Here is a 26,463-nt window from a genome sequence, read left to right as displayed (position 1 = left end):
AGTCAGTGTATTAGTGATGTGCGGGCTGGCTCGATACCCGCGGGTCGGGCGGGTTTGGCCCGACCTCACACCCCCATTTGCAGGTGGAGGGTGGGTCCGGGTCGAACTCCTCTTCCTGCTCTCCCCACCCGCCACCTTAGACTGCCAACTTCAGATTTTATAGCTGCGCGCCTGCTCGCCCTGCCCCTTTTGTGACATCATTGGCAAGCAGCGCAAGTCTATTAAAGGAACACAGAAGTCAGGCGCGGACAGGTACAGTAAAATCCGACCCGCACATCACTACCGTGTATGGCCACCTTTAGTATATGAGCCCCTCTGCTTTGCTTTTTTTTCCCAAAATGCCTCTCCCTTCAATTATGTTAAGACTAGTGTATATTCTTCTGATAGCATGTGTTCTGTGTGGGTAATGCATAAAAAAAAACACAAGCTTTGTCTAATCTGAGCAGCAATTTAAAAAAGGCCATTCTCCAGCCTGATTCAAAATCAAAAATTTCAGTTTTGTAGTTTCCTTGGTAACAGGAACACTCAACTATAAAATATATTTGTATCAATCAATAGTATTTGGCAGCAGCAAGAGGCAGAAATATATTTTACTGTATATGGCAGAGACTTATACAGGGCTTAGCATAAGTATTCATACCCTTGGATTTTTCACAAGTGAACAATAAAACAGGAATTAAGTGGTAGAAATCATTGGCATTTTGCAGCAGCAAAAATATTTTCCTGTACTAAAAATGGTATAGACTCATGCAGTATATTCACCCTCCTAGATTTTGCACATTTTTTGTACCGGTATGGGATTCGTTATCCGGAAAGCTCCGAAATACGGAAAGGCTTTCTCCCATAGACTAAATTTTAACAAAATAATCAAAATTTAAAAAAATATTTCCTTTTTCTCTGTAATAATAAAACAGTACATTGTACTTGATCTAAACTAATATACAATTAATCCTTATTGAAGGTAAAACCAGCCTATTGGGTTTATTTAATGTTTACTTGATTTTCTAGTAGACTTAAGGTATGAAGATCTAAATTGCAGGAGGATCCGTTATCCGGAATACCCCAGGTCCTGAGCATTCTGGATAACATGAAAATGATTTAATTAAAAAATATACCTTTTGATTTACTTGACATACTTAATACTTTTAAAGGGGTGTGTCCCATTCAAATTAACTTTTTGTATGTTATAGAATGGCTGTGTGTAGACATAATCATTTGTCAGGCATTGACTGAATTCTAAGGGGGCTGCTTCCTTCAGACCCTTTTGGTACTGATATTAAATGCATGTTTACTCTTGCAAGAATGTGCCTTCAGTTGCAGCTGTAGTTAGTGACTCTGGTTGAGAATGAGAGGGCTGAAGCCACATAGGACAAGCTTTTCACAGATCATAAGGCAACAGTCACACTGTAGAAGCAGGGCTGTATTTAGGTCCAATGCCACCATAGGCAAGGGACCTTAACATGCCCCCTACCCTGTGCATATGACATCAGCATGTTGTGCGCGTGACTCACACACACTCACGCCGCAGAAGTGACGACACACGATGTGTGCGCATGAGGTCACTTCCACCAACCAGGCTTTCCAGAACCCAATCAGCTTCCAGTGCACACACTCCTCCTCGAGGAGTATTTTATTTCCCAAAAAAAAAAAAAGTACGGGCTCAAGTGGAAACATTGGCACTTGTGAAAAAAAGTGTGTGTTTTTTTGTTTTAATAGCTTCACATGACACCAAAATCACACCAAATACAAAGTTTTGGGAGATGTGTAACGCTATCCGTTCCTCAGGTGTAGGTTATTTTTCTGCTTCAGAATACAATACCCTTGTATTGACTGAAGCAGTAACATTGCCAACACATTAATAGATGATAGTTCATGTCACAGTACCCAATAGCAAATTATTCTATACTCAATCTAGTGATCTCTAACAACCTATGTCACATCCTATTTGCAGGTTTCCCAGGACTTGATCACCTTCCAGTGCACATAGTACTCCTCTGTGATCCCTGGAGCCTGCACACTGGATGTGATGGGTTAAGACAAAGAGGCAGCCACTGAAACATGATATGGTTGGGCTAAAAAAATTGTAAAATAAGGGCTGTATATAATACTTTAAAGGACAAGGAAAGTGCAAGGCATACCTCTAGTCTTTTTTGTAGTGCTATTAGATGTCCTGCATTTCCAGCCCATAATCTGTTCTAACGCTACAGTTTAGAAAAACAGACCATCACCAGGAGCATGTGCACAGTACAGTATGAAAAACTGCAAATTTTTATCACTCTCTATATTATACTAAAAGAACACCTTTAATATTGGTGTTTTTTTCATGCAAATATTATGCAACTAGTACAGGTATGGGAACTGTTATCCAGAATGCTCGGGACCTAGGGTTTTCTGGATAAATAATCTTTCCTACTTTGTCTACTAGAACATCATTAGTTATTATTATAATTATTATTATAATTATAAATGTTATTATAAGGAAGAGCCAACAAGGTAATGTCCTGCATTCTGTTCTGTATAAACATACAATAATGATGATGCTTTGCTCACCAGTAGATTTTGCCAGTTGATGCATTGGCATCAATTCAAAAATAAAGACATTTCATCTTAAAAGAAGTCTTTCAAAAAAATTATCTTTGCAAGAAAATGTAAATGTATGTAACTTTCCAACTATATACATGCTTTTAGTTATTTGTAAATGAAATTGCTATTGATCAACTGTTGCTGGATGAACTAGTAGCTAGGCAGGTTTTATATAGACATAAACATTAGTACCAAAATGGATGTATGTCTTTTTTCAACCTAAGTCATTTGTATCCTCTGCGTCTGAAACTCAAAACATTGTAAGATTAATCAGGTTTTATCCTGGTTTTAAGGTACAATTGCGACATTTCTCTTCCAGCATTTCTCATTAACACTGCATGGGTGATTTGCTGTTATTCGACCCCCAGCCCCTCAAAGCGATAAATAGCTGGAGTGACAAAGCACTACTGTTTAAATTGTATACAGAACACTGTACATTCAAACAATATATTAATAGAACAGAAGGGGAACTTTACAAAAATATAACATCAATAACTTTACACAATAGATGAGAAGTTTCAAGTATTTCAGGGCACAAGAGGAAGAAAGTCCATTCCCCCATAAAGTTCATAATTTAAGTGGATGGGTTGTATATAGAAACAAACTGCCAAATGTAATAAAATGCACAAAGTTTGCACAGGTGCAGTAGCCCACAGCAATCAGTACAATGTTTAATACATAAACAGATGTTATACCAATATAAAAAGAATTAGTATTTGCAACAGACCTATACCTCCTTACCAATTATTAGTTTCACGGCTTGTTAGGAATTTGTTGGTTTAAAGTCTTATGTTAGTTCCTTCGTGCCACACTAGACTGTGCCTTAAGGCTCTTACAGACGAGCGTTTTTACCTGCGCTCCCCTGCGTTCCGTTTTTCTGCGTTCAGCCGCAGGGGAGCACAGGAATAGACGCATTACATTTTTTCCAATGGGGCTGTACTCACACAGGCGCGTGTAGGCAGGTTGAGACGCAGCATGCTGCATTTTTTCCTGCGTTTGGCGCCTACACGTGCCTGTGTGAGAACAGCCTCATTGGAAAAAATGTAATGCGTCTATTCCTGCTCTCCCCTGCGGCTGAACGCAGAAAACCGGAACGCAGGGGAGCGCAGGTAAAAACGCTCGTCTGTAAGAGCCCTTAAGCCTATTCTCCTTAGCAAACTCCTAAGCAGTATAATTCCAACATGGAGCAAGTACTTTACTGATTTGCACTCAGTGCCAGACGTTTTTGTGCTCTCTCAGATTAGGGGCAATTTCTGAGGGGAAACCTTTAGTTTACCTAAGAAAACTACACATTTTTTTTTTCGGGAGGACTTGAGCTTCCTAAATCTGTCTGAGATTTTGTGTATTTCCACCTCTGCAAAAAGATTTGTAGCGCTAAATACCAAAAATAAAAGAAAAATTAAATTTTTCATAACATTTTATACCAGTAAAATATTTAATTTTACGCACGAAAATCCAACTGATTTGGGAAGCCTCATGTCGATCGAACGTGCCAATACCAGATATGTATAGTTTTAGGGAGATTTATGGCTTCTGTACAGCAAAAACGCCCAGCAATATATTACTGAATTACAAAAGCACTACAGGAGAAATCAGCATACTTTAGATACCAAAGCCAAAATAATCCTGAAACAGTAGGTTTATCCCAGAAAACCATATATTTTTGAAAAGTACACATTTTGCAGATTCCAAAATGGGTATGTCTTCTACTCCTAACTACCAAACATCAAAGCTTGTCTTTTTTATAAAGATTTATTAAAATTCAGAAAAATCACTTCAAAGGTTTTATTTTGCTGCTCCGCATTTCCCACACTGTATTAGGTACCAAGAAAAAAACATCCCAAATATGAATGCCAGGGGTCCACCGAACAGTTTGATGCCCACAGTGCATAGCATTACCAAAGTATCAGGCACCAAAATTAAGTTAGCGCATAGAAAATGTCCCAGAGTTCACTTCAGCTACTGACAAATCAACACATTTACTGCATTTTTTGTGGGGTAAAAACACAGGAGAATATGTTTACCCCCCAAAACTATATATTTTTGGAAAGTACTAATTCTGCCAAATCTAAAATAGATACCCATACCTTTCTGCTCCAAACTACAAGGCTTTCCCAAAATTGGCGGTTTTGGTGAAATATCGGAAAATTGCCTCAAAGCTTCAAATTTCCAGCACCATATCGCCTATGTTTCCTTACGTACCAAGAAAAAGTACCCTTAATATGATTGTCATGGGTCCACCAAACATTTTGATGCCCATTGTGCAAAGGATGACCAAAGTATCTGGCATCTATAGACTCCAAAATGAAGTTAGCGCATCCAAATTGTCCAGGACTTCAGCTAATGAAAAATCAACACATTTTTTGCATTTTTTGTGGCGTTAAAAACACAGAAAAAAAAGTTTATCTACCAAAACCATATATTTATGGAAAGTACACATTCAGATGAATCGAAAATGGGTACCCATGCCTTTCTATTCCAAACTACTGAGTTGCAAGGCTTGCCCAAAATTGTCAGTTTTGGTGAAATACCTGAAAATTGCCTCAAAGCTTCAAATTTCCAGCATCGTATTGTCCATGTATCATTATGTACCAAGAAAAAGCACCCTAAATATGATTGCCAGGGGTCCTCCAAACAATTTGATTCCCATTGTGCATAGGTTTACCAAAGGATCTCGCATTTAGAGGCCTCAAAATAAAGTTAGAGTTGTCCCAAGAAAACCTAATATTTTCAGAAAATACACATCTAAAACTAAAATGCGTAAATGTTTCTTTTTTATGGCACTGCATCAAGCAGCATCACTACCCTAAACTTTTCAGTTTTTATGAAATTTCTGAAAATCGTCACAAAGCTTGAATTTTACACCATTATATACTCCACATTTCATAACCTACCAGCAAAAAAAAGCATCCTAAATATAAACACCAGGGGTCTACTGAACATGAACAGGTTGATGTCCAATATTCATAGATTTACCAAACTACGTGGCATACATAGACCCCCAAATCCAAAATGTGTGTATTATGTACCATGAGACCACAAGTGTGGAGACCCTAGAAACGCATATTTTTCCAAAATACAGATTCAAACAAATCTAAAACGGGTAAATAGGTATTTCTGATGCTTTTGATACTGTTAACCATTCTGTTCTAATGCAAGTTCTCCATTCAATTGGTATCCATGATCAAGCTGCATCCTGGTTCTCTTCCTACCTTTCTGACCGCTCCTTCTCTGTTACTTTTGCAAACAAATCCTCTCCTCCTGTTCATCTTAATGTGGGGGTGCCTCAGGGTTCTGTACTTGGTCATCTGTTGTTCTCCTTTTACACTCTCTTTAGGAGTCCTTATAGCTTCATTTGGCCATAAATATCACCTGTATGAGGATGACGTTCAGATATATTTAGACACTCCCTCACTAACCTCTGACGTTCAAACCCAGATAGCAGACTGCTTAGTAGCTATCTCTTCCTGGATGAACCAATGCCACCTCAAGCTCAATTTGGCCAAGACTGAGCTCATGGTCTTTCCACCCAAACCAAGCCCTTATCTTCCTTTCACCATTACTATTGATGGCATGACTATAAACCTGGTTAACTCAGCGCGCCTCTTAGGGGTCATCTTTGACCAGTCCCTCTCCTTCTCTAATCATATTAATAATACTGCCAAAACCTGTTGTTTCTTCATCTGCAATATAGCCAAGATACGCCCATTTCTTTCACAAACAACAGCCAAAACACTCCATCTTATCCCATTTAGACTACTGCAATCTCCTCCTAACTGGTCTTCCTGACTCCCATCTCTCTCCTCTCCAATCAATCTTAAACTCTGCTACCAGGATCCTTCTGCTCTCTCCTAAAAGGGAAGCTGCTTAACCCCAACTAAAATCCTTAGCATGGCTGCCTGTTAAGCAAAGAATGGAATATAAAATCATTCTGCTAACATTCAAAGCCCTTCACAGACTACATTTCTTTTCTTGTGTCACTATACGTTCCTGGTCGTCTTCTCCGCTCTTCTCAGAGTCACCTTCTCTTCACACCATCCACGTCCACTGCCACCTCTTGTCTCAAACCCTTCTATCTTGCTGCTCCTTACCTCTGGAATTCCATCCCTGAATTCCTCTGTAAGGAATTCTCTCTTAAAGGAAAACTATACCCCCAAACAATGTAGGTCTCCATAAAAAGATATTGCATAAAACAGATCATATGTAAAACCCTGCTTCATGTAACTAAACCATTTTCATAATAATTTACTTTTCTAGTAGTATGTGCCATTGGGTAATCATAAATAGAAAATTGCCATTTTAAAAAAAAAGGGCTGCCCCCTGGGATCATACGATTCACTGTGCACACAAACAAACCAAACTTGTTAGGTCACATGAGCCAAGTAACAGACAGAGTTGTGTCTTTTGCTTCAACACTTCTTCCTGTTACAGTTAGAGTTGCAGTATTTCTGGTCAGGTGATCTCTGAGGCAGCACACATCCATCACAAAATGGTGGTTCAAGGCAAGAGATGTAAAAGGGCAAGATTTACTTTAATATATATATAGACCCGCTTGGTAAGATTCTTTAATATGCCACTTAATATGATGTAAACTATCTGTTGCTTAAGTGTTCATTTTGGGGTACAGTTTTCCTTTGATCTCTTCAAGATAAAACTAAGAACCTACTTTTTGGAGCACTAGAACATTAGCCTAGTCCTGTCCCTACTGACTATGCCTTACCATATGCACTTTTTCATCTACGATTTGTGAGCTCTATGGGGCAGGGACCTCCTTCCCACTACGTCTCTTACCACATAGCACTTGAGCTCTTTGTCTTATGATTCTGTATATATTTATTATGTGATTTGTCTCCCCCATGCATACTTATACATATATATATATATATATATATATATATATATATAGATATATATAGATAGATAGATATATATATATATAGATATATATATATATGTGTGTGAAGAATGGCGGCACTCACAGGATATTCAGGCAAAATAAAGAAAAACTTTTTATTTAACTCGACGTTTCAATCCCTCACAGGGATCTTTATCAAAAGTATACAAAAATGCGACCAGAGACCCCAACCCCCCACTGATTATAAGCTCTGGAATTCCAAATAGGTGCCAAATCCGTTGCTGAGCAACAAGGGGCAATCACTCAGAAGCGAGAGGAGGAGACAGAATCAGTCTGGGGGGGGGAAAGACAGGAAGTGTCAGATTACAGGTAGAAAGAAAGCTGATCTACTAAACAGTTTAATGCCCAATATGAATAGATTTACCAAACTATGTGGCATACAGAGACCCCAAATCCAAATAGTACATATGAATTTTCACATATGACACTCTGGCTACCACAATATAAGCATCTGGTATGTGTATTATGTGCCATGAGACATCCTAACAGTACCAAGACCCTAGAAAACCATATATTTTCCGAAAGTACACATTCTGACGAAATGGATAAATATGTCTTTCTACTGCAAACTACCAAACTGCAAAGCTAAGGCTTTTTATGAAATTTTGGAAAATCATCACAAAGCTTGCATTTTACCCCATTATATACCCCACATTTCATAACGTTCCAGCAAAAGGCATCCTAAATATGAATGCCAAGGGTCTACTGAACAGTTTGATGCCTGATATGAAAAGATTTACCAAACTATGTGGCATACAGAGACCCCCAAATGAAAATAGTACATATGAATTTTCACATACGACACTACAATATAAGCACCCATTATGTGTATTATGTGCCGTAAGAACCCCCAAACAGTATGGAGACCCTAGAAAACCATATGTTTTCTAAAATATATAGATTTACCAAAAAATGTGATGTACAGAGACCCCCAGATGAATATACAGCAGACAAAATTTCCATGAACAAAACCAAAGTACCAAAGAATAATTTGGTACTTTGGCCAAATAATTTTTACGAACAGAAACAAGCGAACAAAACCAATGCAGAACTGAAAATGAAAACATACAAAAGGGAATGCGCAGTGCAGTTAGTGAATACACTATTCATAAAAGGCAATAAAAGATTTTTTCAGATACATGATACAGTAAGAAAAAAAGCTTTAAAATTGTGTAAGTGTGTATTTGTTTGTGTACACTTGGCAAAATATGTGTTGTAAAAATGTAAATGAGTGTAAGTGTAAATGTAAGTGTGTAATAGTGTAAAAAGTGTGTGTTTGTGTGTGTTAACACTAATCTGGGGGGTTGCAGGCAGCAGATCGTTCCTCTGCTATGTGGGACCGGCTGGAGGAAGTTGTTCCACGGAGATCCTTGTCAGGGGTTGCCGCTGGAGGGAAGCGGGAGTGTGGCCAGCAGCAGGCAGCAGCAAACACACATGCTTGCCGTAACTTTGGGGCCCTTGGGAGATCGTGCCTCAGGGGCCACTTTCCCACCTGCTCCACTTGTTGCCTAGGGGCTTATGAGCGAGCGGGGAAGGAGCGAGTGGCTTTAAAAGCCGCTCCTCCACTCCCCCACCTAGATGTGCTGAAGATGTAGAATGTAGAAAATGTATGTGTACAAAAACAAGCCACTATATTGTCACCACACTGTCCCCAAAAGAATGGTTTGTTTCCAAATATGCGCAGCCTTACTTTTCACATTCCCAGTGGAAATGTGACTGATTACAACATTGCATCCACCATCTTTTTTCCTCTGTCCTCATTCCCCCCATGTGCTTTATGATTCAGAGAGTTTGTGTGTCACCATGAAAACCAGAAGCTTAATTTCCTATTGGCTAGATGCATTTGAAGAATAGACGGGTCAAAAACAATGGTGGAAACCTGCATGTGATCAGAGTTTCTTTGGGGATATTATTATATCATTATAGCCTGCATTAGTGAGCTATACACATGAGACAGGCCAGGGGGGTTAGACAAATCTAAGGAAATCAGTATACGCTATGCAAATGTTTGGTTTTATATAAAGAATAGAAGTGATTGCATGAAGACTGGGAAGTGCAGAGCAGCGCTGTGAGTAATATGGAACCTATACAGTATACAATGGAAAAAGTTCTGAATACTTATTTGTTCTTGACTTGCCATTGCTGTGATGCACAGAGATCTGCAAAAGTTAAAGTGGTGCTGTTCTATTCTACTGCTGTTTCCTTCTCCTTTATATAAACTATTCTCGTTCCAGAGGGAGGTACTATGAGAATACATAATCCATTTTATACAACAAAAATATGAAGAAAGACACAGAACTAAAAGGGCAGTGAATGAAGCAATGCTTAGAACAGCATGTGTAAAGTCAAGGTATAGCTTGGGTTGTACAACACAGCAACTTTGAGTCTGTAGGGACAAAATAGCAAATACTAGAGAGTATGAGAGAATCCTTGCATTAAGAGCAGTGGGGAAAGAAGGGAGGCATTTTAGAAAAGAGAGTCAATGTAAAACTTGAAATGTAGAGAACTTATTAGTGTGTTTATAAACCATTAGGGGTAGAAGGGAAAAGTACAGGTATGGAACCTATTATACAGAATTCTTGGAACTGGGGTTTTCTGGATGAGGAGGTGCCTTTCTGTAATTTAGTTTCCATACCGTATACAAGTCTACAAAACATTTAAGGATAACTAAACCCTAGAAATGAATATGACTCATATAAGCTCAGTAACTGACAGCAAACTGGAAGGAACAGATCTTTATTGCTAAAGGGTTGTGGTTGCCTTGGGCTGGTACAGAAGTCCAAAACATAATGTATAACATTTCTAGGCTACTTCTTTAGTTAAGCTTTTGTTCATCTTCAACCCTTTGCCTGCCAAGCATGTACGCTGTGTGTGCTGTCAGACAAGGGCTCAGACAACCAAGAACGTACATTGTACATCCTGCTGCAGCTGAGCCCTTTTCTCTGCGTCGGCGGCTTTTGCAGCCTTCACAGAGAGTCGGGAGGAATGACAGCCCCCTGGGCAACGAAGCTGGGGGGCTGTCATGTCGGCCCTGCGAAACAATTGCCGTGGGGCAGACCTTCAGAGCAGCAGACGCACTTCTGCTGCTCATCCGACTTCCTCCTCTTCCTGCGCCACCCACACACTTCCTGCTGTGCGATGCTCTGCTCTCTAGACCCCCAGGTCCCCATCCATGACCCTCCTGCAACAAAAATGGTAAGTGCCTGTTATTTTACTCACTTGCACACACGTAAATACACTTGCATACATTTATACACTTACACCCATATTTTAGTAAAAATTGCCTTGGGCTGGTACAGAAGTCCAAAACATAATGTATACCATTTCTAGGCTACTTCTTTAGTTAAGCTTTTGTTCATTTTCAACCCTTTGCCTGCCAAGCACGTACGCTGTGTGTGCTGTCAGACAAGGGCTCAGACAACCAAGACAACCAAGAACGTACATTGTACATCCTGCTGCAGCTGAGCCCTTTTCTCTACATCGGCGGCTTTTGCAGCCTTCACAGAGAGTCGGGAGGAATGACAGCCCCTTGGGCAACGAAGCTGGGGGGCTGTCATGTCGGCCCTGCGAAACGATTGCCCGTGGGGCAGACCTTCAGAGCAGCAGACGCACATCTGCTGCTCATCCGACTTCCTCCTCTTCCTGTGCCACCCACACACTTCCTGCTGCGCAATGCTCTGCTCTCTAGAACCCCAGGACACCATCTATGACCCTCCTGCAACAAAAATGGTAAGTGCCTGTTATTTTACTCACTTGCACACACTTAAATACACTTGCATACATTTATACACTTACACACATATTTTAGTAAAGATTGCCATTTTTTTATTTCGTACACTTCTGTTTCCTTTTGCACACTTATTCATATATATATATATATACACACACACACACACACTTACACACTCTTTTAGAAGTGTACACACGTGTATACACAAAAAATTTTTTGTTTTTTCTTATTCATTTTACTTGTATCTTTTGTTTTTTACCTAAAAACTGTTTATTTTGGCAGTGTGACTATGGGATCAGGTATTTTGAACTCTAATTACACTGTTGAATCAATTATTTTGTTGTTTCATTGGTTTGGGCAATTTTTGGAGTTTTATTGCAATTGTATCCCTTCATTATTGTTCCTTATGCGTTTTTTAGCATAGCTTTACAGTTTGGTACTTTGGTATACACAGGTGACTTTTCACTTGTTGAATTTGTCAGTTTGTACTTTCCAAAAAGTTATGGTTTTCTGGGGGACTTATGGTACATAATACGCACTCAAGGGGCTCAGATTCCAAAAGCTAAATTGGCAGCGAGAAAATTCATATGCAGGGCTGGATTTTATGAAGCCGCGTCTAGAGGCCAGCGCCTTACGCTTCACACGTGCGCACCCCCCTCCCGTGTCCGCATGGTCCTGATATCATATTATGATACAGTACCGTACGATTCATAGGACCTATCTCTAACTGGCCAGACTGCACTGGATGCTACTTAAGCCAGACAATCTATGTTTTAAATGCAGATCAAGTCTAGGTACATTTCTACATGTGTTCTGGACCTGCCCACTGATCGCTAAGTTCTAGAGAAATGTGGTGGCATTTGTAGTGGAAGCATTAGACATGCCAAATGTGCAATCCCCAGAAGAATGTATACTGGGTTTAGTGGAGAATATTGCCCAGAATAAATAATGCACCCTCCTGAGACTGCTTTATTACTATGCCAGGAAAAAGATTATCCTAACTTGGAAGTTGCCCATCTCACCCACCCTAAAGAAATGGAAATCTATAATGAACCAAGCACTCTCCCTCTACAAGCTAACATATATTAGTAGAGGCGTATGGGTTGATATGACTGATATGAACACACCCCAAGAATCTAACTAGCAAAATCACCTACATACTTGGGAACAGATGCCAATGCAAGCTCACACGGCCCTAACTCCTCCCCTCCCCTCGCACCCGTTTGAGTGTTTGAGTTTTAAAATAGAAAAAAGGATTTGCTCTTCAATTGTACTATTTATTCAAAGTTGGCTCTTGTTCTGGTGAAGGGTTGCTCAACCCATGTGAATAACCAATGTATACTTTGAATATTATAGTAAATCATCCTTACCTCTGTAAGTTGAAGTTGCATCCAATAAATAAAACTTTAAAATTAAAAGAATCTTACCAATTGCAATATTTTTAGTCTCTTTTCCAAAAAAAATTCTAAAAAATTGCTGCATTAATTCTAGCTTTGCAGTATGGTTGTTTGGAGTAGTAAGACATAATTACCTATTTTGGATTTGTTAGAATGTGTACTTTGAAATTTGTACTGTTGGGGGCCTTGTGGCACATAATACGCAGGCAGGGAGAAAATTCACATGCACTATTTTCATTTGTGGTCTGCACATGCCAGCTGCTTTGGTATATCTATGCATTTTTGGCATCAAACTGTTCAGACCCTCAGGGGCCGATTCACTAAGGGTCGAATATCGAGGGTCGAAGGATTTAGCGCAGATAGTTCGATGGAACGATCGAAGGATAATTCCTTCGATCGAACGATAAAATCCTTCGAATCGAACGATTCGAAGGATTTTAATCCAACGATCAAAGGAATATCCTTCGATCAAAAATAGTTAGCCAAGCCTATGGGGACCTTTCCCATAGGCTAACATTGACTTCGGTAGCTTTTAGATGGCGAACTAGGGGGTCGAAGTTTTTTTTAAAGAGACAGTACTTCGACTATCGAATGGTCGAATAGTCGAACGATTGTTACTTCGAATCCTTCGATTCGAAGTTGTAGTCAAAGGTCGAAGTAGCCCATTCGATGGTCGAAGTAGCCCAAAAAAAACTTCTACGTTTTTTACCTTCGAATCCTTCACTCGAAGTTAGTGAATTGGCCCCTTAGTGTCATTATTTAGGGTGTTTTCCAATTGTATGTAAGAAATTGGGTGAGATAAATGTAACCAATTGCAATATTGTAGGCGTTTTTCAGAAATGTCATAAAAAACTCTGCCTTTAGCGTATCACTTTGTTTTGAGGTATAAAAATGAAATTGTGGGGGAAAATGCTGAATTCTGGGTAAACAGTATGCAGACTGGACTACTGTCCAAAATTGCACATTTCACTCTTAATACAAAACGCTGTACTAACAAAGTTTTGGCTCAGGTTGCACCTAAAGTTGAAGTATGCTGGTGGGAAGGACCAAAAAACCTTGCACTTTAATACTGCTTCAAACAAAAAAAAAAACACTGTCAGAGTAAAGCATAAACTACAGTATTAATTAACTAAAAAGTGCTAAAAAAGAAAATACAATATCAATTAAGACCATGCTTGCTAGAATTAATATGGAAAGGGGTAGTAGTTAGTAGGTCAGTAGTAGTTTAATAAATTACAGAATGTTCTATTCTTTGACTGGTCTTAATTTTTATTGTTTTTTAATTACAGCATTTGCCATCCTCTTCTGCGTATTTCCTGTTTTCAAATAGGGGGCAGCCAAAAAACTATTGTTTTGTAGGAAAAATGTTTTATCTTTCTGTTCAAGTCTTTTCCTATTCATCCGGTGTGTCTTTGAAACCATTGTCTGGTTGCTAGGGTAAATTGGACCATAACAACCACATAGCAGCTCAACTACAAAATTCAGAAACTACAATAAATAACAACTGAACACAAGTTGCTAATTCTCATAATATCACTATTTAGAAATTAGATATATATTAGAAATTAAGATACCCCTTTAAGTGGCTCAGTAGTTAGCACTGCTGCATTGATGGGTTGAGGCTTTCAGTTCAATTGTGCCATGGGCACTATCTGCAAGGCATCTATATGTTATCAGGTTGCCTCTGAATATTCTTGTTTCCTCCAACACTCTAAAAACATATAGAAACTGACTTTTGATGAGCAGAACTGAATTTATTTCTATTCTATTATTGTTATTATTTATTTCTATTCTATTACTATATTGTTTTTCTGTACAGAACTGCAAACACAAATAGAAATATATTGGTAATATACAAATAAAGGACAATAAAATAGAGTTTAATATGCCCCCTATTGTAATATATAAGGCTATTGGAAGTCACTAAAAAGTTTTAGCTACCCTTCCTAAGCTATCCTCAGTTGCAGTTAGCAGAACAATAGTGCTGTTTATAGGCTTGGACTGACATCCAAGGCTTGACATCATATTGTTGCCCAATTTAGAAGCATATTTCAAGCACTGATTAAAAATTGCTTGCTTCAGGGAACCTCCTCTTCCTACCAAGCACCATTGTGGTTTCTGTCGTACCGCTGAGTGAGGCTGGTTATAATGTCCAGGTTGCAAACTTGTTTATTTGCACCTCTGCTGTGTTTCAAAGCTTGACAGGGTAAATAATAATAATAAGCTGCATTTATATTGGAGCCTGCAAGCTTTGATATGTGAGCTGCTCTAACCGCATCATCCATAGTAAAGCCATGTGACCACATGAAGCTGAGATCTCCAGCATTCATGTTGTTGCCTTCCAGCTTTGCTATGGCCGCTGCTCTTACAGCAACATCCACAGTAAAGCTGCTTGCTTGACACGGAACATTAAACTCAAACTGCCAATGCCCATGTTACAAATTCGGCAGCAGCCGAATGTGTTTGTCACTTTTATTTAGAAAAGAATGTCCTAATTATAGAATACGCTGTTTATAATCTACAGGGTCATTGAAAAATGATGATACTGCAGATTAAAATAATATATAATAATATTTACGAATATATTTTTATACACAGGCATGTTATGCAAATTTAATTTTGAGTGATACAGTGCCAGAGCATTATGACTCAACTGTAAAATAGCATAATATGCATAGCAGTGTATGATTAAACAGTTAATTAACAAAATGTGGTCTAAGGACTAACAGTCTGCAAAATAAGGCTTCTGTGGAATAGCAAGCACTGTGCCTCACATCCTGTCTGCATAACAAACAGTCCAGCTGTGCAATGCTCCCTCCCCCTATCTCTTTACATTCACCCTCTCTCCTCTGACTGACGCTTCCTTGCTCTTGTCGTTTTTTTTGTTTTTTTTAACTCATGTAGGCGAGCACTGCATTTCATGTGTTTAATGCTCTCCATCTTTTTTTCTGTGAGTTTATACTTGAGAAAAGGTCTACATTTCTTGTCTAATTCTGTCCTTTTTTAACAAATTTCACAAATTATAGTCCAATAGTCATGTACCTAACAAAGAAATGCACTCATTATTTATATATATATATATATATAAATATATATATACCGAATCCTTTGTGAAGGATTTGGCCGAATACCGAACCCAAACCATTATTTGCATATGCAAATTAGGGGTGGGAAGGGGAAAACATTTTTACTTCCTTGTTTTGTGACAAAAAGTCATGTGATTTCCCTCCCCACCCCTAATTTGCATATGCATATGTGAATCCTAATTTGCATATGCAAATTAGGATTTGGTTCGAAACCGAATCTGAATCCTGCTGAAAAGGCCGAATCCTGTCCGAATCCCGAACCGAATCCTGGATTCGGTGCATCCCTAAAATATATATATATACCTCAAACATTTTGAGACATGTTAAAGCCCTTCAGTTATAATAAAATTAGCATCACTCCACTGTTTTGCATATCAAAACAGTTATCTGTCCAATTTTGGCTATTCTTGTACAGGTATGGGATCCGTTATCCGGAAACCTGTTAACCAGAAAACTCAGAATTACGTAAAGGTTATCACCGATAGACTCCATTTTATCCAAATAAACTAAATTATTGTTCTTTATCCCAACTAAGATATAATTAATGCTGATTGGAAGCAAAACCAGTCTATTGGGTTTATTTAATGTTTAATTACATGATTTTCTAGTAGACAGAAAACGCCAGGCCCGAGCATTCTAGATAACAGGTCCCATACCTGTACTACTGACAGGTGTGTATATATATATATATATATATATATATAGATATAGACCATGATTTATTGCTATGACCCCTTACTTTCATTTTTAAAGGTAATATGAAAGCAATTATCAACTCTATCAAGAGTATCAGTTTATTATTCCACTTTTTATGGAATAAAAACACACTAGTTTACAGTAGTGTGTCCAAATGTTTCTGCACTGCGCATGGCAGTTTTAACAAAGTACACTTTTAGCACATATACCGGTAAAAACTGCTCCACACTGCCATGGCAAAAAATAGGATCTCATGTGTACAAACATACAATGCTTAACCCTTACCAGAGAATCATGTGAATATTTAAATAAAAATACTAATGATGTCTGCATTTGAATATATTTTGAGGTATGTCACTTGCCAATCAAACAACATGCAAAGTCGGGCAAATTGGCCAATAAAATGCTATAAAATACAGTATGTCTTCCAGAATTAACATACCTATTTCAGCAGAATTGTTGTCTGGCCCAATGTATAAGCGTTTTTTGCCTTGCAAACCTTGACTTAGCAAACAAAATGATTTTATTTTTTTTTATTAACCATTTTCCATTGCCCATTTAGTGGCAATAGCAGTTTATGTCACTCACAACTAGTGTAAGATATAAACATTATGATGTCCAGGCCAAGCCAATTAGCAATTTTTAAACCTCCCTATGTGATCAAGCTCCATAATATTTCAAGATAGATATTGATATGAAATTATAAAGTTGTTCCTTACTTTGCTGCTGTAACAGCTTATATACTTCTGGGAAGGATTTCCAATATATTTTGGAACATTATTGGCAGGATTTGCTTCCATTCATCCACAGCCACTTAGTAAGGTCAGGAGATGAGGCAGTCTGCATACCACTTAAACTCAGAGGTGTACAGTTAGGTTGAGAGCAAGGTTCTTTGAAGGCCAGACATGTTCTTCGTCTATCACCTCAGAAAAAGAAATTTCTAAATACAATCAATTAAATATTCTGTACTGTTTCTAAAATGATCAAGTTCATAGTCACTATTCCTCTCTCAGCATCTGTTTCTCGTCATTCTTTCTTCATGCAGGAGTTGGGTGTCAGATAATCATTGACAGTTAGATCCAATTTATCTTATAGAGGGGCTCATTTTGCCTAGAAGTTGTATTAGAGCTCACTCCTGTCTCTCTACATGCAGGCTTCATGCAAAAGGCAGTTATTTTGTTAGATTGTTAGGTTTGTACTAGAATCAGTTGAGTGAGCTCTAATACATCTGCTAGGAAAGGAAGCCCCCCGGATAAGATATATTGATCTAACCGTCAATGACTATCTGACCCCCAACTGCTGCATGAAGACAGAATGAAGAAAAACAGATGCTGAGAGAGGGATAGTGAACATAAACTTGATCATAACAGAAAGAGGCAAAATGTTTAATTGATTGAATTTATAAAAGTTTCTTATTTCAGTATGATGAAGCTATATTGAATTTTAATTTTTGCAATAGTTCCCCTTTAAAAAGAAGCAGGGACCCATGGCGAACTATGGACATTCCTTGCAGTGACAAATTGGAACTCAACATGAAGTACAGGTATGTGACCTGTTATCCAGGATGCTCCGGACCTGGTGTTTTCCAGATAATGAATCTAAACCCAATAGGCTGGTTTTGCCTTCAATAAGAATTAATGATATCTTAGTTTGGATCAAGTACAAGGTACTGTTTTATTACATTAATAAATGTGAATTATTTGGAGAAAATGGAGTCTATGGTAGATGGCCTTTCTAGAATTCGGAGCTGTATGGATAACGGGTTTCCAAAATAACAGATCCCATACCTGTACCACATATTATCATTATTATTATCAACACATATTTATAGAGCACCAACAGTGTTGTACAGTAAATGGGTTTATACAGTGAATATACAGATTATATACAGAAAACTGATAACCAATTCAAAAAGTAAAGATGGCCTTGCCCAAAAGAGCTTACAATCTAAAAGAAGTAATATGAGAAATAAAAGTGTAGAAATAAGCAAGTGAATTAGTCAGCAAAGTGCGATATATGGCACTGAACATTGTGTTTTGCTGCATACAGTGTATACCAGGGGTGTCCAAACTTTTTGCAACGAGGGCCAGATTTGGTGAGGTTGAAATGTGTGGGGGCCGACCATTCAGCCTGACATCCATTCCGATGTAGCTAGCTTGTGATCAGGATCATTCATTCTGGAGATGGACATGTACAACGCGTTTAGGAAGTGGAGTCTGTTTGGACTTTTTCTCCACACCCCATTTAAACAAGGAATCACGTAGCCGTAGCAGCAATATTTGGGCACATGATTAGTGAAATGATCTGCCACTTGGTCCATACTGCTGCCTATATGCTGAAGGTGTTAGTAATAGACACGTACTGGCACATAGTGACGCGCCGCTCTCACATACTTCTTTAGTTTACTGTACTGGCACGTCATTTGTACCTTCAGCCCTAAAGCAGTATGCGAGAGCGACGCGTCACTCCGTGCCAGTATGTGTCTATTGCTAACACCTTCAGCACACAGACAGCAGAATAGGCCAAGTGGCAGATCATTTCACTAATGCACCCAAATATTATGGCTACGCAATTCCTGATTGCACTGTGCTGGGGGGCCACATTATTATTAATTTCATAATGGAGGCTGAGGGCCGATGTAAATTTGAAAACGGGACGCAATTGGCCCCCGGGCCTGACTTTGGACATGCCTGGTGTATACTAAAGCTATGCTAAGCTAGATGAGGGTGAGATTCTCTAAAGTAGATGTTTTAAAGGGCACTTGTTGGGCAAAAATATTATCCCAAACTGCTAATAGAGCCCGCACTCCGTTTGGGGGTTTTATTAGCACGCACCTTTGGTTGAACAAAATATACCCGATAAGATATTGTGGCATGGCATGGTGAGTACCTGGAGTTAGTTCAGAGATGTAGGAGCAGAGTTATAAACTGCTTTAAATGTAAGGGTCATTAGTTTCATTTTTATTTTGAATGCCAACAGAAGCCAGTGCAGAGACTGTCAGAGTGGCATGACAGCAGAGGAGAAATTAATGAGGTGTATGTGCCACCCTTCTCTAAATAGCATATTCCAGTTCCAGTTTGCCACAAATCCCTTATTGTGTTTAAGTATGTTATACAATGGCCAATTCTAAACAACTTTTCAATTGGTCTTAATTGTGTATTGTTTATTGTTTTTGAATTATTTGCCTTCTTCTTCTTGCTCTGTCCAGCTTTCAAATGGGGGTCACTGACTCTATCTAAAAACAAATGCTCTGTAAGGCTACACATTTATTGTTATTACTCATCTTTTTATCCAGGCCCTCTCCTATTCATATGCCAGTCTCTTATTCAAATCAATGCATGGTTACTAAGGTACTAAGGTTACTAGCAACTAGAAATGCTGAAATTGCAAACAGGAGAGATGCTGAATAAAAAAGCTAAATAATTCAAAAACCACAAACAATAAAAAATAAAAATTACCCCTTTAACACAGTATAGTACAGGTATGGTATCTGTTATCTGGAAACCCGTTATCCAGAAAGCTCCAAAATTCTGGAAAGGCCATCTCCTATGGACTCCATTGTATCCAAATAATCCAAATGTTTAAAAAGTATTTCCTTTTTCTCTGTAATAGTAAAACAGTACCTTGTACTTGATCCCAACTATGATATAATGAATCCTTGCTGGAAGCAAAAACAGCCTATTGGGTTTATTTAATGTATATACATGATTTCTAGTAGACTTAGTAGACCCAAACGTATGCACTCTAAACCAGTCTTTTGTTGATGTGGGTGCAGGGTCAAAGCATTTATTTAAAGTTCAAAAGGACCCGCAATCCAAGATTAGTGAAACATCAGTGCACAAATTTGAAGAATAATACACTGATGTTTCACTAATCTTGGAGTACGGATCCTTTTGAGCTTTATACATATATGTGTATACAGTATGTATATATATATATATATATATATATATATATATATATATATATATATATATATATATATGTATATATATACTTCGTTACAGAGGGGACATTGAGAGCTACACATTTATCAGTTAAGTGATAGTAATGGTCTTGGTCACAAAGCAGTTCCTGCAAATGGATATCAGTACAGTATAATAACCCAAACATTTGTTTAAGGTTCTAGGTCTAATGATACTGAAACACTAACCTGTCAGAAGATGGTGGTACGTACCAAGAGTATTGAAAAAATAGAGCTAGTCGTGTTGAGTGGCTGTGCTGTAAGAGGAGGTTATAAATAGCAATGAGCCAAGCACGGAACGTATGAACAATCACTGTGTGGTATTGTAGCTGTGAATGAAATTAGAGAATATGGCCCACATTCTGAAAATGACTAGGATGTCATGCTTTTATTACAGCACTATGGAACTTATTCCACTGAAGACATTTCTATATAATGAAATGTAAATCAGGCTCTATGCTCCGCCATCCGGATGAAGCCACACATGGGGGGGGGGTATTTTGCCAATCATCCAGGATAATGCAGCGAAAGATCCTTTTTTTATTGCCTAGACTGCACCATGAATAATCATCAGACACCCAGACACTGGGTCCCTGTTTTTAAAGGATATAGCTGCTTTATGAATGGCAGGGTGATGAAGACTGAACCACTATTGCACCAACATTAAGTGTCCACTATAATGAAGCTTCGAATATGCATCACTGCATCTTGATGATAAATACTATAACCCTGACGACACATTAAATTCATGCAAAGCATTTATTCGCCTATATTAAATTCTGTCTGATGAATCATCCTATTCATGCTGTGTATCTAAACACGGATATGATATTGCAGTGTTCCAGAATAACTCACCACTGGACTATGGTGCATTTGAAAGCCGCGGTGTAAAAAAGATTAATGGTTCACACCAAGAAATCAGCCCATAATTAAAAGATTAAAAAGCTAGCCAGTTTAATACAGTATATTCAAATAAAAGCTGCACTGCATAATTGAAATGCTATAATGTGCAATAATGGAAATGCATATTTATATAATTTATTTATTAACACATATTTATCTTTAACAAATAAGAAAGAACGCCTTTTTACATAAAGTCAAGGTTATTCTTAATACCACTGTACATGGCATTACTGTATATCTGTTTTTCAACCATGTAGTAGTCATTTTCTCTGCCTGCAGCAGTGCAGCATGTATTTGTGAACAAAAGGATTTTGCTCTATTATAAGCAGAGGTACCACTCCCACAAAGCTGAACAGTCTCTGCATTTCCAGGTTATAGTTAAATCTCTGTTCTCTCTTATGGAAAGTAATTATGCTATATTTTTTATAAAAGCATACAATGTGTCTACAATCAGTGTCTTTAAAACTAGGCAAATGATTTATCTTGCTTCCTTTTAGCTGTAAATATTCCTAAGCTTCAAATGTGTTATTTCCAACCTTTATCTAAACATTTTATTTTCTTTTTTAAACAACCCAAAGGCACCTCAAGTTGATGCCGCTACCAAAGCTAAGGCCTTGCAATGACAAGCCCTTTTAAACATTATTGATAATTTCTCCTTGACTCACCTTAATATCTGTATGGCCTTAACAGTGTTTTACTGTGTCACACTTGTGTGCTTCTTGCTTCAGATGCAGTTTATACTGCACCACACAACTTGAACTTAATTAATGCCATATATTTTAGAAAAAAGATCACCTGTCAACTACCATTGTGGAAGGTACCAGAAAATTAAAAAAGGTCCTTACTAGTTTGCTAGTGCTGTATTGAAGTTTTTCAACATACAGTACCTTACCTTAATTTCTCTTAACTATAGTTGTTTCACCTAAGCTGTCTCACTAAATTAAGTGCCTAATTTCTGTGCATATTTTACAGGAAAAAAACATAAGGCCTACTGAAGGGGCAGAAATGCTTGAGTGCTGTGCGGGCAAAAAACACATACACCCTTACCCACAGTAAATGCAGACTGAACTCTACATCTTGCACTGGATTGACAATCACATGCAAAGCGCTGATTATGTTTCTAACAGGAACCCTTAACATTGGGTTCTGGAACCCATGTGTTCCTGGACCCCATTCATGTGCCCCATGAATGCCACTCAAAAAATGGGTGTGCCAGTGACACCCAAACCCATGCCTATGTGATGCCAATCTAGCATGTAGTGCAGAGCTTCATTCAAGAAGTGCACAGTACAGGAGAGACAAGAGTAAATCTGATATTGCAAGGTGCATTGTGGGCAAAAATGGTCCACTTTTTACTTAGTGATCCTGTTGCATCAGTTGTCATATCTATACCTAGTGCCTTATAATTCCATAAATTGCTTACAATACAGTTAAGAAGACAACATAGCAATAAACATTGTTTTTACAGCTGTTCCCCTACTCTTCCAAGTAATTTATGTCATATTTGAGTCCCTTTCCATCAGTTGCATACCACATGTAAAACTGGGTTTTTATACTGCCTTTAATATAGCATTTCATAACAGGCTTATAAAATACCAGTTTTACTTGGAAGAATAATGAAGGGGAACAGCTGAGAAGTAAAAACAATGTTTATTGCTATGTTGTCTTCTTTACTGTATTGTAAGCAATTTATGGAATTATAAGGCAATAAGTAGAGATGACAACTGATGCAACAGGGGCACTAAGTAAAAAGTGGAATTTTTTTGCCCACAATACACCTTGCAATACCACTTGTGGTTGTGTTGGTTTTTATACTGCCTTTAATATAGCATTTCATAACAGGCTTATAAAATACAACACAACCACAGGTGTTAGCAAAATGTTTAAATACAACAGCTGGGTTTATGTTTAAAACGTGGCAAATTCCCATAATACACATATTTGTATACAGATTACTTCACACAAAATGCTATTTTTTCACGTGTTGGAACTGCCGTACATTGCCATAATGAAACCACCATGAAGTCACCACCAAGGGGCACATCCCTTTATTGTGAAACATATAACCTTTTAATCATTTGGAAAGAAAAAAATACAAAAACACCCTCTAGATTTGGAATACAAAACTAGTTATTAAAATTAAATTCAATTAATATATATTTAAGACAAGTGCTACACATTCCATATTTATTCATTACAACTGATATAACCTACAGTATGTCCTCCATTTTTCATGTTTAGCTCAAGTCAGCAGAACGTCCACTTTCTGCATTTAATACTGGTAACTCTGGTCTTTTACAGGGTGTTACACGGTTGTATATAATGTATATCATAAAATGCTTAAATGATCCGTACTAGATGTGCTGATGCAATTATCTATTAGTACTGCACAATTTTCACATCTTTCAGTACTTCCAACTACGAAATAAAAAAAACACACATTGCCAACAAGCCAACACCACCTATGTTTTTCCTCCTAAAGACCCTTATTCAACACTTTCCCAACAGGCCTACCTAAAACTACGTTCCCAACCTTAACAAATATTACACTGGCTCTCGTTCCATAATGCCCTCATATATATCTGCATTTACTTGTCACTTCTGTTCTTTTAATTAAAGCACACACTTTTCCAGGAAGTGGCACCTACCTAACATCTGGCTGAAAAGCAGCTGCTCCAAGTCGCCCAACACAGTCACTACTAACTCCGGGTCCACCTTTAAGAATGCCTTCTTGTCTTCAGCAGCCTCTTTGCCAGGATCTCCTCCAACAGATACTCCTGAAGAGGTTTCCGGTGCCTTGCTTAAAGGTTTTACCTCTGCATAGGGACCACGGGGAATACGGCTTGGGGTCCTAGGCTGCAGAAGAGAATGCTCTGAACGGGACAATGCCCTTGACATAGCAGGAGATGGTGGGGCAGCATTTTGGGTCCTAGAGGAGTTCACAGTAGAGAGATCATCACACCAATCAGGGCCACACAGGCGTAACTTTTTTTCAGCATCCGTTAGCACCGAAAGATTTGTAAGAGAGCGCTGCCGGCGAAGAGGAGCGCCCGGCAGACGTGACTCATGCACTGCATTAGTTGGGCCACGAAAAACACGAAGTTCAGCAGAGCGACCAGGAACTGCCCCAGAGGGGGGCTTTACCTTTCTCTGCATCATGACACCTCCCCTCCCTGAATAGTAAGCGGACAGGGGAGGAGGGGTTGCTAGAATAGAGCCATCAGGGTGGGAGGGGGGGGATGTGAGGGGTAGAAATGCGAAGGATGGGAGTTTCAATGACAGCAAGAGAAATCGTATGAAATAAAGCAGGCTGGCAAAAAAGGATAAAGCTCGTGCATCAGGCCGGAAGCTGAAAAGTCAATGGCAACCTAGAAGGATGGAAATGGACGATCAAAAGTAAAAATAAAATATGGCTGATTTAAAAATAAAAATTAAGCAGGAGACAATGGAGGATAAAAGGGATGCGAACCCTGCAGATAAAACGTTGAAAAGATGGGAGTATTTGTTGCGCCAAATAATCAGGAACACAGACAAAATAAATATGGACCGAATCGTCTAAATGAAAATGTGCGATCCTTGCGCGAACGCTTCCTGCTTTTCCGCCACCACCCAAACGTATAGTCTGTGCAGCCTTTTGATAGTAACGGTGCTTGAGCGCAGGGCACTCCCTCTGCTTTCTCCTTCTACCTCCTGGAGGATGCTGCGAGAAATGGAGGTGGGAAGGAGGAAGGAGGGAGGAGGAAGAGGGGAACGGGCGGAGAAAGCGGAAAGAGTGGATACGCTGTGAGAGGAATGGGAAATGCGAAAACAAGTATGAGAGGAGGAGGAACATGGGACAAGGAAACGGAATAGAAGGAAAAGCATAAGAAAAAATGAAGGGGAGGAGAATGTTACAACGAGGAAGAGGCAGAGCGAAAGGAGAGTGGCAGCTAGTGGAGAGGAAAGATGCTGGAAGTGAAAGATAAGGAAGAGCAGGACTCGATTCTTGCGGTTACAGATATTGGGCTGGATATTCAGTATTTTCTGGAGTCAACCACACTACTACCATTACCTGAGATTGCAGATTGTCCACAATGTCAGTGTCTTAAAGAATAAAAAAGGATGCAGTTAAGTGGAAAATATGGGTTTTGTTTACTAAGTGCTTCTCTGTGGATCAGTGTTTTGTTTTAACAGATTGTCAGACTAGGAAGTAGAAAGTGATTTTACTTTTATTTACATTTTTTACCTACTTAGTGAATTAGTAATTCAGACAATAAGCAAAAGTATATTTGTAGTGTAGGGATGTGTAGAATAGCCACCCCTAGTATTTTGTGCAGGCAGTCCCTCCATGTTATGGACACCTAAATGGGTCCTAAAATACAGTTGGGAGGGGTACTGTTGACTCCTGCTGTTGCCCTTAGTGACCAGCAGAGGGCTGGGCTAGAGTATAAAAGGCTCTGAAGGCAGAATTCAGTGTCCATCTTGTGCTGGCTCTAGCCTGTGCAGGAGGCAGAGCTCGAGTTGGAACCTAGACAGGTCAGGTCTAGTAAGAATAGGCTACTCACACTTATAGATCACTCTAGGAGTGATAGTCAGTCAGTTTATTTAGCTGAGCAGTCTGAGGCTCCTACGAGGATTGTAGTGGGATTAAGATCCCAGGGTACTCATTGCCCAGAAGTAGGGACTAAGTGTACAGACCTAGGGTAGATAGATTCCCCTCAGGTTCCACTTAGGGAAAAGGCTGAAAGCTGGGTGTACCTCCTCAAAGCTGCATGTATTGTTCCTATCTCTGAGGAGAATCATACTGACCAAAGGTGTTGTGAGTACTGCCTATTCACTGTACTGTATGAACCTGCATTGCTCTGATTTATGTACACTCCACTTAGGATTGTATACTGTGCTCAATAAATCTGTTATTTGGTTAAGTTATAAGAACCACTGGCGCCCAATTCTTTGCACCTTGATTACAGTTACAGTTGCACCACACCCTGCTTCCACCTCGATGCAAAGGCTCACTCCCTAAGATTTAAGGTCTCATCCGGAGAATATGTAATAGGAGTGAAGCCCATAGTAGAGTTAGGTGCACTCAATTCACTATAGCGCTACATTTTGGCGCCCAGCACGTGGGGCTCGAGAAGGGTTAAACTGTAACACCGCACTGCAGCCTAGTGTGACAGGCGCTGCAGGTGCGGACTCAATAGGAAAAAGGC

At 38.9% G+C, this 26,463-nt stretch overlaps 1 protein-coding gene across 4 annotated transcripts in view; it reads right to left on the bottom strand.

Moving 5' to 3' along the window:
- The window catches only part of nav1.L (neuron navigator 1 L homeolog), a 147,298-nt gene extending 121,686 nt beyond the window's left edge, over nt 1–25,612 (bottom strand). The window contains exon 1 of one of the 4 annotated variants that reach the window (XR_005965391.1): nt 23,923–25,612. Coding sequence is in view for 2 of the 4 variants with exons in the window: in XM_018246543.2 (XP_018102032.1) it covers nt 23,923–24,433 (511 nt within the window). In the remaining 2 variants the exon portion in view is untranslated. The remainder of the gene's footprint in view (nt 1–23,922) is intronic. The other 3 variants (XM_018246543.2, XM_041582033.1, XM_041582035.1) reach the window with 3 other exon arrangements.
- Between the last annotated feature and the right edge of the window lie 851 nt (nt 25,613–26,463).

This window comes from Xenopus laevis, chromosome 2L, assembly GCF_017654675.1.
Source record: "Xenopus laevis strain J_2021 chromosome 2L, Xenopus_laevis_v10.1, whole genome shotgun sequence".
NCBI lineage: Eukaryota > Metazoa > Chordata > Amphibia > Anura > Pipidae > Xenopus > Xenopus laevis.
This window is presented reverse-complemented; position numbering and strand designations above follow the sequence as displayed.